This window comes from Pseudopipra pipra, chromosome 5, assembly GCF_036250125.1.
Source record: "Pseudopipra pipra isolate bDixPip1 chromosome 5, bDixPip1.hap1, whole genome shotgun sequence".
Taxonomy (NCBI): domain Eukaryota; kingdom Metazoa; phylum Chordata; class Aves; order Passeriformes; family Pipridae; genus Pseudopipra; species Pseudopipra pipra.
The window spans coordinates 66,179,255-66,197,350 of record NC_087553.1 but is presented as its reverse complement, the minus strand read 5'-3'; the positions used below and the strand labels follow the sequence as shown (position 1 = coordinate 66,197,350).

At 37.1% G+C, this 18,096-nt stretch overlaps 1 protein-coding gene across 1 annotated transcript in view; it reads left to right on the top strand.

Moving 5' to 3' along the window:
• Positions 1-18,096, top strand: part of PCLO (piccolo presynaptic cytomatrix protein) — a 348,414-nt gene that overhangs the window by 247,730 nt on the left and 82,588 nt on the right. Inside the window, exons 11-13 of the mRNA XM_064656444.1 lie at positions 11,675-11,783; positions 12,393-12,460; positions 15,575-15,786. Of these exons, the coding sequence (XP_064512514.1) occupies positions 11,675-11,783; positions 12,393-12,460; positions 15,575-15,786 (389 nt within the window). The remainder of the gene's footprint in view (positions 1-11,674; positions 11,784-12,392; positions 12,461-15,574; positions 15,787-18,096) is intronic.

Sequence of the window (18,096 nt, the reverse complement as noted above, 5' to 3'; positions counted from 1 at the left end):
ACCTACTTTTATCACTGCACTTGGAAGAACAAGTAATTATTGAAAACGGAAATCCTGACGTTTTTCAAATTTCTGTTAAAATACCAGTCAGTTCTAGCAGGTAACCATTAGAGTTAGATACAAAAGGTGGACAATTAATACTCAGTTTTTAATACTTCACAAGCACTATCTCCTACAGCTCTATTGTTAGCAAGATTTCTGATGCACAAACACACTTAGCTTTACTAATAGCACTTGTCACTTGGACATCTCAAAGTTCATGTACAATAACATTATCTTTCCACTGTGCCTTTTTAACACATGAAGAAATCGAGGTACAAAGAGGCTAATTGATGTGCTTGCGCTGCTCACCAGGCTGGTTGTAGCAGAAGCAGAACTAACAACTCAGTCTCTGATGATGCCCCATTAATCCCCTTCACCTGAAGTACCACTTTCTTTCAGTTTGTTCTTCTCGTTGATAAGGTACCAGTTTGCTAAACTGAGAAAAAAAAAGTCCATTTCTGTTTCTACAACAGATTTATCACTTTAGATGACAAAGGGGGGAATCGATACACATATTTTTAGGTGTCTGAAAAGTAAATATCTACCCTCAGCTTGTATTATAGGCTCTTTTACTAACCACGAGTGAAAGAAGGATACCCTGAGGGATGTGATTCATCTCGTTCCAAAGAGGTGTCAGCTGAGATGAGCCATCTGAAGAGGAGCCTGCCTCTCTTCATTCATTAACTACTTGAAATTTCCAGTCAACTACTGAGGCAAGACACTTAACTTTTAACAGCCAAAAATTTGTACCTTGACTCTAAACCCAAACCAAGGTAAAACCAAAATAGCAGTATGCTTGTGTGCACAGGTTCTTCCCTGCAGACATGTGTACTGCTTTCCACACTCTTTTCTTTATTGTTCTAAATCTGTTCAAAATTCGATGAAAAAGATACGGTGATTTTATGCATTTTCCCCTGTGGTTCAGATTCTTGTCTGTCGAAACCAGCCAATAGTCAAACAAATTTGTTCCACATCTTTCTACATCTATGGACATGCTATATGCCAGGAATTTGTGAGGACGCCCAGTTAATCTATGAAAGAGTAGCATAGGCTGAAATAAAGTCATTCCAATAGTAAAAATTCTATTCTGACAACTCTATGAAGGGAAAATATTTTGACATCTTGTAAGATAACATGAGTTTCTCTTCGATTAGGTCACTATTCCCCATAGGAAAACCAGTGCCTTTTGCTTAGACGCTGTTGTATAATATATTTTTTCCTCAGTTAGTTAACTGGCATATCTAGTCAAATTTCTCAAGTAGTATTTTTTTTATTTTATTAAATATTAGAGCATCTCTTTCCATCTCTGGAGACAGCATGAGGAACTTGCAAACATATTATTTATACTGTAATTTTAAATCTGTGTTCTGCCCCTGTACTTAATGATACCAAATTACAGCTATTTGTGATAAAAATGTGAAAAACTATGTGAAAATATGAAAATGTGAAAAATGTGAAAAACAAAAATGTGAAAACAAAACATGAAAAATGTGAAAAACAAAACAGAAAACAAACAAAAAAAACCCAATAAAACCCCCCCAAAAAACCCAAACAAACAAAAAAACCCAAACAAACCCCATCATCCACTTTCTGAAACAAACAAACAAATAGCAAACTCTGCATCACTAACATATTTTGGCATGGCTGTGACCTTCCACCTGTCCATACATCTATGTTAGCATAAAAATAGAAGTTGGATTTCTTGTGAACTAAACTTTTTTTCCTGAAAAAAATAAGAGATTAAAATGCTTTACTTTCAAATTAAATATTGCCTAAAATTAAGCATTGTGGACTGAAAAATCCTTTTTGAAATTAAAAAACTATGTATTTTTGAACAAGGATAAAGAAATGCTTCAATTTTTCCAGCTAAAGAAATGCTAACTTTTTTTTTTTAAATAACTTTTATGATAATGACCCTGCCTATCTGGAAACTTAGTATATGACTGAAAAATTTAGCTCAACTTTAATTAGAATGTGAACATATTGGTTCTAAGGTAATATAAGGAATTTACCTTACCTTACAATATGAAGAGCATAATTTGCCAAAACTTTTCTTAAAAGGAGAATTATAGGTATACAATCGAAAAATAGATACATACAGGAGATGAGAACCATATGTGTATATGCAAGTGACATGTCCACAGACCAAGGGATGCCAGCTGCTGAGTCTTCTTCTCATCCTCTAGGTTCTTAAATTGGCAACTGTGTGATGGCCTTAGAGGTGCCTTTTGCACACTTTCAGAAGCTGATAGTGATTGTGATCTTTTGTTTCTCTACCCTATACCCCTGTGAGTCACTGGAAATTGTTGCTGTCCTTTTTTTCCTTATCTCAGGGTCTTATGGCCTCAGTGCTTTCTTTATCTTCTTCCCATTGTCTTTTTATATTTTCAGGCTGCACTTTGGTTTAGTCAATTCTTTGCTAAAGTATGGTTCTGCCCTGTCTTTTTTTAGGCTGCTTTTCTTTACCTGAGCTATGTCCTGAGAAGCCACGTGTTAACGTGTTGGGATCTTGATGACATTCATTCTGTCTGCCATGAATCTCCTTTTTCTCCCTGCATAATTCTTCTGGGAGTCCTACATACATAAATTATCACTCATATTTCATTCATAGAATATGAATAGAATAGAATATCCTAAGTTGGAAGGCGCTCACAAGGACCATCAAGTCCAACTCCTTGCCCTGCACAGAACAGTCCCAAGAATCACGTTATGTGTCTAAGAACATTGTCCTGCTCCTGACAGACTCAGTGCTTCCCTGGAGAGCCTGTTCCAACACCCAACCACCCTCGAGAGTGAAGAATCTCTTCCTAACACCCAGCCTAAATCTCCCCTGACACAGTTCCCTTGGGTCCTGTCACTGGCCACCAGACAGAAGAGATCAGTGCCTGCCCTCCTGCTTCCCCTCATGAGGAAACTGCAGACCACAGTAAGGTCTCCCCTCAGTCTCCTCATCTGTAGGAAGAATAAACCAAGTGACCCCAGATCCCCAGGACCCTTAAAAGATCTTTGAGAGAGGTCTTGAGATGACATCAGCCAGCTCTTTGAGTACCCTGGGATGAATCCCATCAGGCTCCTTAGACTTATTGTTATCCCATCAGGCCTCATTCAGACTATTTATTCTTAAGGTTTCTGTGATGTAGCTCCACTTGACAGAGACAATAACCTCATCTTGGTGACTTTCTCTCCCTTGGCTCATTTTTTCTTGTCACTTCAGTGCTAACTAGGATACCACAGGCTACTAGGTATTTGCTGTTTCTTGGATGTAGAAATGATTACTGGTCTGAACCCAATTTATTCTGTGTTGTTTCATTAATGGAGGATATTTTGACTGAAGAAAGAGAAGTGACTGAGAAGAGAGAACAGGCAGAGCAGAAAGTCTAAATCCTCCATCAACATATAGATACCAGTGCTACTGGAGTTGGAGAGTCTGGATTTGTCTGAGATCCACTCTGTTGGGCTTGATCTTGGCAGAGATTCACCTTGTTAAAGAGAAGATCAGGCATTGGGTATCTTAGCAGCAGCCTGTAGGCTGCTTCCTGGTGAGGTATGGGTAACTTCAGCCCTCCTCTGTAGAAGACAGAGCATTAAATATTTCTTTTTATTTGGAACTACACAAGAGATTTTAACACTGATAAGTTATGTCACTTTTTCTTTTAATCTAAATTAAGTTGTGCTTAGAATCTAATTGTTTTGACAATAGAGCAGTGTTTTATATAGACTTTGTTTGACATGTTTGCTGTCGTAATTTATGTTCTTAAGGAGACTAGAAATTAAGTAATGCAGAGAGAGTGATTTTTCAGACATACACTGTAACTTCCACAAGAACTGGTTTTTTTTGCATCTCATGACATGTCACTCTAGCCCCTCCAAAAGGAAATTTTGAACCCAAATATCACTCCATTCTCAGCTGTAACTGATAGAATTTGGACTAACAGAACTGCATTTGTGTAAAGGAGAATAATTTATTCCTCAAAAATGGAAATTGAAAAAACCTCACTGAATTCTGAATACATGAATATAGATATAGAATGCAGACAGGGATATACTAGTCTAAATTCATACCTGCTATTAAACTACCATGAAAATAATGGTTTTTAGCTACTTACCATTCATGAGGGAGACAGCAAATAGAAATTCCTGCGCCCTCTTTGTTTACTGATCTTTAGGTGAATCTTTAGGTGAGTTTGAATTAACAGACCTTTTCATTCTGCCATATATATTACTACAGGACTTTTTAAAAATAATCTAAATTCATAGTAAACTGTTTTTAAAAGCAGAGTTTTTTTTTTGTGGGCACAACCTGATAATGAAGTGTTTAAGACTTTCAGCTAAATTAGATCATTCTACAGGAAGCTCATTTCACTGGCAAAATCATTATAGTCTCTTATACAACATTACTGAAAGCAAAGTTGCTATGCTCTATAGCTTCAGTGAACACTATGTTACAAAAACTCATGTATTGTTCTAAAACACAGAATAATTACAATGCACCACAACATTTTGTTCACATGGTATAGTTGATCTTCTGTCTGTAACTCTGATGTAAACTAATCTTTCAGGGTATAGTAGTGGTGAAAGCACTATAAACTTACCATTAATATAATGATTATTTTCATAAACACTGACTCTAATCTTCATTTAACTTGCCAAGAACTTCAATTAGGTCACACAAATACATCCTGATCATCACTTGTTTCTCTGACATAGTTCAAACTGAAGGGTAATCTATAGAATCATGTCAATATATGTATAAATCTGAAGGCACACAAAAATAGAGAGGTGTTTCATACTGTGTTGGTAGCTGCAGCTGTACCTGTCAGTGATGTGGGGTGTAGCTGCCAGTAAATGCCAAGTACACCTCAAATACGAGGTTGATTTGCTCTGGCTGTACTTTTAAAAGTGCCATTTCATAGTAGCAGCATAGCAGCCATGAGGCATAGACAGGTCCATGATATAATTTCTACCTGATGAACAACATATCCATTTTTAAGAATTGTGAGTGTTGTCTATATACTAATTATTGTAATAAATGGAAAATATTCAGCCTGAGTGTAAATGATGAATGGGAGAGTAAGTTAAGGTGTCTACAAGAAATAATGAGTTTCGGTGTGATTCATGTCCAGCAGTATGGGGAAATACATTAACACATTGACTTTCATCAACCTATTTTTAACCATCAAAAAAGTTTAGAAATAAAAGAAAAATAAGCGGAGAGCATAGACCGTAAAGTGATTTAGTGTTGAATGTCAGACTACAAGTTAATATTCTTTCTCCTTGTTCTGAGTGAATAATTAACTTTTATAGCACTTTCTGGGATTTCAAAGTAATGTTTCTGAATTTTAAATCTCTTATGATATAGGAAGACACTAATATTCACATTTCACTGATTGAAGTTGCTAGCCTGTAGAGTCCAATTTCATTTTCCTCTCTGATCATTGGACCAATGAAAAATGCAATTCAAACTGACTTGTTTATTTTGCATAAGAATAAACAATACAAACTATGAAGAAGCAGAGAATAAACCCCAGCAATCTGTGGATATAACTATGGTGTAACGAAAGCCAGAGGCTCTATTCTAAGATTGTAATATTTAGATATTTCTAAATTCCAGTAGGAGAACAGTTTGGAGACTGTAAAAAAATGGAAAAATAATAGGATTTGTACACATGTATAGCCTTATTTTTTGGAAGTAATTACAAACTCTTAGTGACACAGCAAACAAAAATTTTTCTACTTCTTAGGTGCCTTGGGTATATTGAATAGAAGAGTCTATAGTATAAGACTGTATTCAAAGTGACTGAGATTAACTTTATAATAGTGCACATAGTTACAAATGGGAATAAAACTCAAGAGATGTTTAATGGTTCAGTTTAATATTTCTGTATTCAAATAGTGTCAGGACTCATATTCAGTGAAATCAAATCCTTTGATGATTTCCAGATTTCTTTCAATTTCAACTTTAAACATGCAGCCAGCTCATGTCTGAAGGATGAGTCTGAAGAAGATTTGATCACTACTAAGGAAGCAGATATAAAGAAAAAGAAATTATACAATAATGTCTGGGATAGATTAGGGAACAGCTGCTATAACCTTTCCAAATCCAGTTCATACCCAGCCCCCAAGGAGAGCATTGACTCTTCAGTTGTTTTGCTCTCTTTCCCCTTATTTCAGTTGCTTTTTCATACCAGTCAGCCTTTTTCTCAAAAGCTGCAGGGCAAAGGAACAAACCTCTATCCAGCCAGCAATCTATGCATTAGAATCATAGTATCATTAAGGTTGGGAAAGACCTCTAAAATCATGAAGTCCAACCATTAACCCCACTCCACCTGCAAGTCAGGAGTAAAGCTAATGGAAGTCCTAAAACTAGTGCAGGTATAAAGAGAAGCAGTGTCTGGGTCCATGGCAGGGAAATTGCACAGCCACAGTCCTTCATCAACATCTCCCAAGAAACAGTCCTCAAACCAGTGGCCATGAACATGGATTTTATTTGAAGATACCTATTTCTGAAATACTTAAGTTAATGCATTTGACATATCCATGATACCATCGAATCTGCCCTGTTAACCATTAAAAGAACAATATTATTTTCAAGGGTTCTGTATAACCATAGCATAGCAAATTCAGTGGAAGGAAAATAAAGGTTGAAAATAAAGGGTATTTTGTTATTTGTTGGATCTAAACTGTGGTTGGTAGTATTTTTTGATCACTCTCTCTGTCTTGAATAATCTTTTCTTTATCAGAACTCCTAAAAGAGGCAATAATGCAATTGTTCACTTTATCAGCTCTCAGATCTTTCTTTCAGTTTAGTTTTAAATAGAATGACAGTTGATAACTTTAATTAAGCATTACTTAATGAGGGCAGAGTCTACCCAAAGGAACTACATCAAAGTTCCTCTGCCAAAAAGTAGGATAGCAAAACAAAACTGTTTTTGTATAAGTTTCTCTTAAATACTGTGTATCCTGATACAGGATGCAAGTATATCTAAATTTTAAAATTTAATTCAAACCAAGATTTTAAAAGAAGCTGTGAGATTTTCATACACAGATTTAAACAATATTCATGGAACTAATTTCTGATTTTTTCTTATTGCACATTTTCTCATTGTTGCTAAATATTTATCCTCTTCATTAAAAAACAGATAAATAGTTTGTGTTCATACCTACTCAAGTACAAGAGTTCAAAGATATTAAGGAAAAATTAATAATTATTCCTCAGATCAAATCACTTAACTCTTGGAACTTCAAATTATTTATGGACATCATAGCGCAGATCTAATATCCCTAGAATCAGCTGTCTGCTTTCTTTGATACATGGAGCTACAGAATATATGGATTTAAAAATAGCATAGTCTATAAAACAAAATGTAACTATTTGACACAGAATCACAAAATAGTTGAGGCTTGTAAGCACCTCTAGAGATGCCCTAATTCAGTCTCCCTGTTCAAAGCAGAGGCAGTGGTCCTGTTGGGTTTTGAACACATCGAGGTACAGGGATTCTTCAACCTCTCTTGACAATCTGCAATATCTGCAATACATCAATACTTGAAACATATGGCACCATTTAAGATTAAAAAGTTCCTTTTTTTATATAAGCAGTTGAACATTAGGAGTGATCTGCATTTTGCATTTCTTGATTGAGCTACTGTAAAACATACACAGGGACAGTGAGCAATGCCAACGTAGTCCATGCTATTACATAAGCTTTTTTTTTCCTGGCAGTTGATCCACATATGACTAAATAGTCAGCAATTAGAGGGCTTAGTTGTTTTGCGTGAAACAAGGAAAATTATCAACAGAAGATCATCAGTCCAAATCGTGTGGTAATTCCAAGCAAGGACCAGCTCCTTGTATTTGGATACAGGTTTACTCAGGATTCTGAGAAATTTCATGCAATGTGAAAGTTCAGGTTTGGCCTAGATCTGAATACAAACTCATCTTCTTTACACATTATTCAAACTTTCTACTCCAAAATTCTCTTACCCAAAATTTCCCATATCTTCCAAAGGATGCTGAATGTTCCCCAGGAACCCCAGGGAATTATTTCAAGTTTCGCCAGTACGTAGCTTCCATTTCACAAGCTGTCAAATGACTAGTCAAAATGTCAGAAAAAGGAAATCAGTTCTGCAGAGTTTTCAGGTTTTGTTGTTATCAGTTGACAGATAACTGGCATACTCATGCAAAAATAATAATAAATGCTAGCACTTTACTAATTGGTAAAAAGAGCCTGACTGTCTTGTGAACAGCAATAAGCTTCACGTGTTAAGTATGGCAACATCATGCAATACAACAAAATATCACCCTCTCCTTCCTGGGATGGTTTTGATGAAACCATCAAAGGCCCAGTGGGCCCTTCCTCACTTCTGCAGTGTAAGCACTGACCCTCCCTCCAGGAGCAAGCTCTTAGTTTAAGCAACTACAGCAAGTACTGGAGACTTTGAGATATTTATTTGGTACTTATAAAAAAAACCCACAATGGCTATACTGTGTCAGAGGAAACGTACACTTCAATTTTGATAACATCTCCCTCTGTAATAATTATTTTGTGATCAGTGGAAAATTATAAACCTCTTCTGATTTCAGGTTCTAAATGTCACCATCCAGCAGATAAAAAAGCTGAGCAAATCATGTCTGACAGCACACTTGTGGAGCAGGGTTAACTTTAAACATCAAGACTCCCAGGTCTTGATGTTTAAAGCTGATCTGCTGACTCTGGGAGCTGATGTTGCTAAAAATGTGTAATTGATCACCATCAATGCAGGATGTAGCCATGCTAATAAGATAATATTTAAAAAAAAGAGATGCCAGAAGAAACTATACATTTGATTATCAGGGCAATTGCTAGTTCTTCCTCAGTCAGCAGAGCTGTCATAAAACAATGCAAGTTTTCTCATCTTCCTGCTGGGGTTTTTTTTGTGTGGTTTTTTATTTATTTTTTTTATTTTTTCCTAAACTGGTGATTTGAAGCATACAAACTTCTGGAAATGTGACTATCGTGTTCTGACTACCAAAGACCAGTGACAGAATGGGATTGATTTTAGGCAAAGCAAAACTTTATCATCAGTGTGACTTCGCGTTACTTTTTTTCTCTTTTTGTTGGTTAGACTTGCATTCATCCTGAAGGTTTTCTTTGTAACTTTTTTTTTTCCAAGCAAAACCTGTATGGCAGTTACACCTTGAGAAAATAAAAATCAGCTTCTTGTCTAATTTTTTTTCCTTATACCCCAGGGGTATCAGTCAGATCCATTAAATTGCATTTAAATTGTTTGATTTTAAACATTCATGATCCACAAGGCACATAATGAGAAGAAAATACCCCTCTACTGACAGCTTAAATGGATCTCTGTGTGAGCCAAGTCTGATGAGATTTCATTTTCTTTTGATTTGCTTCTTTGTTCATGCGTGTGTGGCCTTACTGACCAAGTGAGTGAGTGCAGTGCCATTGCACACACTACTGAAACTCTCACCAGTGGAAATTAGATTCCATTTCCAAATCCCGTCACTGCAGTGATACTCAGCTAGGCTCTTCCTGCTGGTCTTTTAAATTAAAGCGAGTCATTGATTATAGCCTTACTGCTCCCCTGGTAAATTTTCTTCTGAAGCCATGCAAGCAGGAGGTGATAAACCTAGGACAGCAGCTGGTAGTATTTTGTCAACAGAGCATCTTTTTTTTTTTTTTTACAAAAGGATATTAACCAGTTTCTCACATTTCTAAAGCTTTCAGTTTTTGTTCCTGCTCATTGCTAATACATGGAAAAGGTGGTTTTGCTTGTCTTAGGAGGTTTATACTGTCATGTATAACATCCTTTGCCTTAATAGCATTGTGAAGTCACACACTGACAAAAAACCAAAAATAACTTCAGTTCCTTCCTTTCTAGAAACATTCTAAAGACAGAGACCATGCTGTTAAATTTGTACGATTAAAAATCAAGGGGACATGCACTTGCTCATAATTACCGTTGCTTTATTTCAGAGGAACTGAGCTTAAAATCAGATCTACTTTACCAAGCAAAAGCAACATCATATTTATGAATCATGGCTGGTAAATGAAAGGGGGTAAATTTTAGGAAAAGTCAGATCTATTTTAGCATGAAGCAGCTGGATTTACTGACTTCTGAGCATCACGTTTTACTCATTTTGCACAGTTTGTATTTCTGTAAACTGCTACAAACAACATGATAAATTCTTGATTACAACAGTTACGATCAATTCTGATATTTCAACTCCTAATTCATGGAATGCAATGGAAAATTTTGGAATATAAAGTTGTAGTCTTTATTTCTCATACTCTTTCATTGTCAAATAATTTAATCTGTTTTATTCCATAAACAGTTTTCATTATATTTTATTTAGCAGCATGTTTTTATATGAGTTTATCTCCACATTTCACTTCACTATTTTTCCCATTTGTTATATGCAACTACACAGGATTTTGAAATTAAAATATGATCCAGGTGAAGACTTGGTTTTATCTGTGTAAGTGGTAGCAAGTTAAGTGTTTGTGGTTTTTCTTGCTGTGTGGGTGGTGTGTTTTTCAGATGTTTTGTAATACATTGCTTCTAGTGAACTATTAAGAATTCAGTATCTTGTCCCATTAAGCATTTTTTTCCCACTAGAGCCAGAGGCTTGGATTTTGATGTTTGTACACTGGTGAAAAGTTAATCTTTTTGGAGTCAACCTTATGACTAATTATTACAAAATATGAACCCAGTTCTCAGAACCTATAAGTCCCAGATGCAAATCTTGCTTTTTGTAAGCATTTCACTCTAACCAAAAGATTTTTCATCTTATCAGAATACACCTCACTTGATTTATAGAGGGGTTGACTCTGGAAATACTGAATATAAAACTTCCTTATAGAGATACTTTGATCTGTACCAAGTCTCCTGACTCAGTCCTGACACACTTGGAAGACACAGCAGCTTAGATCAGTATTCAGTATTTTTCAGCCCGGTTACCATAGCTCTGTTCCTACATTTTACAATGAAGTATGTTCAGATGTTTTGTCAATTTTTTCATGAGAAAAGATATGGAAGAAAAATTTAAACCTGATTATTACCCAGCTGATGTTTGAAATGTGGAGGCACATCTTTTCATTAAAATCAGTTAGCCCAACTGCCTTCGCTTTTTTGTATTTTCATAAGTGACAAAGTAGAGAAAATGTATTTGAATTATCAAAACACATTCACAAATTATTTCCATTTTGAGGCTCGGCTTCTCAACAGCCATTTGTCACTGTAGGAAAGAGTTATCTTCCAAGACCATGGCTGGGCAGGAAATGTCTGATATATAAAATGTTTTGGTTTCTTGCCATGCTGGTAGATACTTGCATGTTTTTGATACTGCAGAATTTTTCAATATCATGCAACCCAGACTGTGGAGAGTGCATGTATACTTTGAATCACAGAGAACTGATCTCCTGTCTTGTTTCAGCAGGTAAGTTATAGTGGAAGGGACAACATTCAAGAGTCTAATCTGTGTGAAGTGAAAGGGCTTTGCTAATGTGCTGTGCCATTTAAACAACATTCAGTGAATGTCACATCAAATCTTGTTGTCAAAGCAAGACAAGAAGAATCTATCTGATGCCTTTGTCAAAATCTGAGCCTTTGACCTCATGCTCTTTTGCCTTTGTAGGAATGCAGGTGCTGGAATGGAATGGCATCCCCTTGACTGGGAAGACTTATGAAGAAGTCCAGAGCATTATTATTCAACAGAGTGGGGAAGCAGAAATATGTGTAAGACTGTGAGTTTTTCCCCATCTTTCTGTTTCCATTTTTTTTTTGGCTTTTCATGGCTTTCTTTTTTTTCTTTTTTAATTTACAGTTGTTAAGGTGGAACCTTTGTTAGCACAAAACAACAGTGTAATAATAAGCAAGAGTTCACTGTGAGTGTGGGAGGTCTGTTTTTTCTGTTTTTCTTTTAAAGTCATAAGGAAAGATAAACTGAGTGAGATGCTAATAATTATACTTTTATAAATAATGATATTTCCATTTTCAGGCCACAGTCTCCTCTCATTGACAAACATACAATTCACTGAATTTACTAGTGTTAGAAAAAGATGGTGATTTGGTAGTAACTTGAATTTAAGTGAAATCTGTATCCTTTAGATGAAAATCATTTAAGCATCATGAGAAATGCATAAACTTGCATTAAATTCATTAAAGATTTCACCTTAAAAGAACCTTTTCTTCTCAGCTCTTTAACAGCATTGCCAATATGTATCAGCTAAGAAGGGACCATGCTTGGGAGCTGCTTTCTGTCATGAACCACTATTCATTTACCTACTTAATACAATAATGAGGGTATGAGGAAAGAGTTTCTTTTGTCTCAGGCTTCTCATTGCTTTCTTTAGGGACCTGAACATGCTCTCGGATTCTGAGAACCCTCAGCACCTGGAGCTGCATGAGCCAGTAAGGGCAGGTGAGCATCAAGATGTTGCTTTGATATTGTAGGTCTGGATAGCAGCTGAAAATTTGATGTGATATAAGCTAGAATGTTAGCATTGTAAGCTCAGGCGTTACACCTCAAATATTGCCATGGGTAAAAAGGGAACCACACCTTACATACAAAGGCAAGATGAGGGGATGGAGTGCACCCTCAGTGTATTTGCAGACAACACCAAGCTGGTGTTGGTCTGCTGGAGGATAGGAAGGCTCTGCAGGGAGATCTTGACAGTCTGGATCAATAAGCTGAGGCCAAATGCATGAGATTCATCAAGGTCAAGTTCCAGGTCCTGCACTTGGGTCACAGCAACCCCATGCAGAACTACAGGCTGGAGAAGAGTAGCAGGAAAAGGACCTGGAGGTGCTGTTTGACAGTGGCTGAACATGAGCCAACATGTGCCCAAGTGGCCAAGAAGGCCAGTGGCATCCTGGGTTGAATCAGCAATACTGTGGCAGCAGGACCAGGGCAGTGATAGTCTCCCTGTAGTCAGCACTGGTGAGACCATACCAAATTCTGTGTTCAGTTTTGGGCCCCTCCCAAGAAGGAAATTGATGTGCTGGAGCATGTCCAAAGAAGGGCAACGGAGCTGAGGAAGAATCTGGAACACAAGTCAGCTGAGGGAGCTGGGCGTGTTTAGCCTGGAGAAAAGGAGGCTCAGGGGGAATTTTCTCTCTTTTTACAGCTACCTGCAAGGAGGCTGTAGTCAGGTTGGGGTCAGTCTCATCTCCCAGGTAACAAGTGGTAGGCCAAGAGGAAATGGCCTCAAGTTGCATCAGGGATGGTTCAGGTATCCTGAGGAACGTGCTGGGAGGAGTGTGATGTTTGTGGTGGGAGTTTTTGACTCCTCCTTGATGATAATTCCTTCATATTCACATCGGGATCCACTTGGGTCTCTTTTATGTTTTCTACTATACCTTGCTCTTTCCCCACTGTTCAACAGCTCTGCATTGCATAGGACTTGACTGGATAGTGTAAACTTTACATGTGATATATTCTTTTTCTTTTTCCTTCTGTTGCCTTTAAGGCTTACTTTGCCCAGTCCCTGAGTTTCGATCCCTTCTGGCAACTGACCAGTGAGTTGTTGGTGTCTGCAGGGCCTCCACTTTCATCCTGTGTCCAAACCTTGCAGCACTGCTGTCACCCCAGGCCTCAGAGGCTCTTATAAACTTCATTATTAATCTGGAGTCATAAATATTTCAATCTGCACAGTGCAATTACTGCTGTGCCTTTCTATGTCAAAATTATTAAGAATGGGCACTATACCATACCATTATACAATATAACTCAGGCACATTAGGGCTGCAGCCATCCAGTTATTCAACAATAGCTGTTGCAGCCAGACAAGCTAAAACAAAGCTCCCAGCAAGCTGCAGCAAGTTCAAATAACACAGAAGTCCTAAGGCCTGTGTTCACAGAGTCATAGAATTGTCATTGTTGGAAAAGACCTTGATGAAAATACCTGTTATCTTAATACAAGGTTTGTGGTCTGTTATGAGTGATGAAAATACAGTATTTACTAAGATAACAGGGATGCAACAGTAGCAGCCAGTGTGAAGTTTTATGTGAGTTCTAAGATGGCAATGCTTTTGGGGGGATTCCCTTCTATTCAGTCAATACCATGACTGCAGGCTCCAGTCACTTTATCAGTCATATCTAATCTAACTTTGAATCAATGTGGACAGTCTTACAGTAATGCAGCCCCTCAGCAAGCTCAGTGCAGATTAAAAGACTGTTTCACTCAGAATTTCATGGGTCCGTTCTGAGTTTTGTGGCTTCTCTTTTATCAATCAGTACATAAATTGTCTGAATTAAATCCTCTATTTGCTGATCATGTAACATTTCCCAGCTATTAATATACTTACCATAAAGCTACTTTTTGTTGAAAATGGATGTTATTGATAATAATTTAAAGAAAATACTAATTCTGACAGAGCTTTGAGGCAGAGCTGCCCATAATTATTTTCTTTGTGAGCAGATCAAAAACACCAAAGACATTCATAGACACTGAAATTGGGTTTTGAAAAGATAGAAGATAGAATAAACAACTTTTTATTAATAAAGAAAACTCAAAATGAGAAAGAACAGAAATAAAATTAAATTTTTCCACTCTTGCAGGCATGCTTCCTTTTAGTCTGGTAATTTTCTAGTGGTTTCTGAGTTGGACCAGCTCTGTAGAGTTCCTTCTGCCTGCCAAGTCAAGTCTTGCCATTACCTCTGAGGTTTGGCAGACTGGGCTTTGGAAAGGAACAATCTCCATTCTCTCTGAAAGAAAATGAATTAGAGCCAAGCAGGCGGGATAAGACTAATGTCTTGCTTTAAACCTCTTATACTTCTGAGAACCTGGGAAGCAAGCTGTGCCTAGTATCCTTTTAACTCCATGCAGTTTAAGGCGTATATGGAACTTACTTGTCTTCATTTCTGTGTTAGATGGAAATTGCTGTCTCCAAAGGGTAAATTCTTCCCACTCATTCCCAGGCAGCAGGGAGGGCAATCAGATTCAGATGTCTTGCATAGGTGTGAGTAATAAGGCAAGGTGAATCAGGGCTTTTATTCTTCATTTGTTTTCATTTCATTCTGCTTTGATTAATTTGTGATGCTAAAGTTTTGAGCCTTTTTCTCTTTATTTTTGTATAAATTATCTCAGAAGCAGAATTCAGTTTTATTGAATGTCCAGCTGACTTGAAAAAAAAAAAGAAAAAAAAGAGATTTAAGCTTTTTACAAGAAAGTTGAGATACTTGGTGAACTTGGACCAGTTCCAAATATTGAAAGACAGTACAGTCCAGTCTTTAAATCTATAATTTGCTCCAGTATGATTCAGCATGATCAGCAAGGCCTGTTTTTCTTCAGCTAGAAGTACTTTCTCAGGAAGCTTTCAAGGTAAGTAGCACTAGTTGACAGAAAGACTGGAATTGGAATGTCAATGTTGTGTGAGAGATGTTTATTTCTATAGGTTGCCTTTTGTGCCTTCAAAGTATACAAGCAGATGACACAAAAAATTGTAAAGATCATTATGCTGTCCCTGTACCTTGGCAAGATGGATTTGGATGTGCTGGCAATTATCAATACAAAGCTCTCTTACTTTAATCCAGTAGATAAAGCGAAGTCCCCGGGGGTTGATCCCAAGCAGCTGGCTGCAGAGCTCCAAAAGGTTTCTCTACAGCAGTCGCCTCTGGTTGCTTCCTCAGGAGTGGAAAAGGGTTCTCATGTGCACTCTGGAACCACTTCTGCCACCTCCAGTGCTGTTCCTAGCCCTGGTCAGCCTGGTTCTCCCTCAGTGAGCAAAAAGCGCCACAGCAGCAAGGTAAGAAACTTCTCAGATATGCAGTAATAATATTTTGATGACAGGAGGAAACTGCCTGTGTACCTCCTTTAGTATAGCAAGAAATTACAGCACATGTTGGTGAACTCATTTCCAGGACAGTTATGAATATTACTGTTAAGATACTGAACTTGGACATAAGGAAAGATTATGTGATTTATTCAAGGTAATAAAAGATTCGTCCATCTCTAAAAATAATTTTTTTATCTTAATATTATTGGTTTTAAACAAAATAATTGTCATTTGCTGTCTTTGTTGCTCTTGCTATTTAAGAGCATCCTACGTTATGGTGAGGTACTAGTTCCACTGAAGAAGCTGATATTACTAAGACCATAATTTCCCTCTCTCTACTAAACTACTGCTAGAAGTGTTGCAAGCTATGAATAATCAGAGCATGTCTCTGAAAGCCAGGGAAAGAATGAAAATTAAAGTTACCATTAAAATGTTTTTTTTTCACTAGCTAATTCCTGTAAACTTGCTAAGCATAATTTCTTATTTTCTTTGCCACATCCTGTCCATTTTTCAGCTGAAGTTCTTTCTCCTTGTGCATATGCACACCTGAAAAGGGAAGAGTGTGAATTTAGTAACATTTTCTCCCAGTTGAAACTGAAAACTAGATCATAAAGTAATTTGTCAGATTTTTGCATTTTTTGTCAAAAAAGTTGAGACCTGAAGTGGAAATCAATTCTGTGAAGACTGCATTTGCTTAAACAATTTGCAAGAGTGCTGATTGCTATCCTGAATATTCAGCTTCTCACATTCTTATTGTTAGAAGCAAAGCTTCACATTGCAAACAGAGTGCTTTCTAGATATTTATTAATCACCATCTTTATTCCTTCTTGGGACTGTCAGATTACTATTGCATTATAGTTATGTTTTTATTTCTGTTCTGTTGGAGCTATGCCTTTTAATTGAACTATGGATGAGTTAGGTGCTCCACAAACCAAGCCCAGCAAGTGGTTTGCTCATTTCCGATAGTTCTTCAATATGCCAACATAACTTTCATGTGAGAGGAAACATAAAAAAACCCTTTCATCCAGCAACTTAGCACAAACCGTAAAGATATTTATTGATCAGTTTGGCTTGGATAGTAATTCTGTCTTTCCGCAATACCTGTAGATATTTTATGAACTAATTCGAGTATATGATGCACAAGTTACATTCATATGTCAAGATTTACTGGGCCTAACTTCAGGGATCTGGCAGAATTGCCTAATCATTAAGTGAATAGTTGGATTCATTGCAGCATACTGTGGATATTGTATACATCTACATATGAACTAGTTTGCCATATGCATGATTTTTGTCACTGAGAATAATGTACTTCTGAAGTACAATTCATGAGACTGGGTGAAACCTGCCATGGCAGTGCATGGAGAGAGCAGGGCTCTTGGCCCATGCCACTATCTACTCTGAACCCCCTTTCATTTGTTTAGATGAATAATGCTCCTAAATTCACTGCACAGTGAATGGCCATCCATAAATCCTTGCTATGCAGTGTATCCTGGAGAGGTGCCCCTCTCTGTCCACATGAGGAGACTGGGTTCCCAGCTTTGGCACTGTAACAGGTCACCTAAAGTTAGATGCATAAATTTAATTTCCTGTTTCAGAGAGGATTTAGTACTCTTTTATGAAAATTCAGCTGGAGGCTTATAAAGATGAAACAAAAAAAATATTAGAACTATTGCCTTCATGTAGGAGATGCAAAACCCAAAACTAGTCAGGTAAATATTTAAAACATTCTTTGCTTATTTCTGAAAATCATGTTGAGAGGCATTTCTTTCATAACAACCGTGGCTCTTGTTGACTTGTATAGTTTCTGTTCATTGACTGCAGGCCAAGTTTATAATGGTGTTGAGCTCTGTTTGAAGAGAAAGCTCATCCTTTCTGGAACTGCTCTTTGCCTTGGGCTGACAGCATTTCTAGGCAGGCTGCAGCCCTGCCAGAGTATCATGACAGACTAAATAGCCAAACTGCCTAGATCTTGTTTTGCAACTGCTTTTATTTTTAGCAAGTATTTTTTTAAGCTTTTTGTATAGAATATACACTCTAGAAATGTTGTAGGAGTCTCTTTGATATTCTGCAGTGCCAATTGTCTCACATTTAATGCTTTGTCTGATTGCTGCAGAGAGTGATAGTGCATAACATCAGAGCCTGGCATTAACAAGTTTCACCTCAGGGTCATGACAATCTTCTTCAGCATGTGTGATGGCATTACAAAGCACCATCTCTTACATAGGGTGTGTGAGTTCATGCAAGGAGTCTCAAAAGAAATTAGAATAAACTTAGATT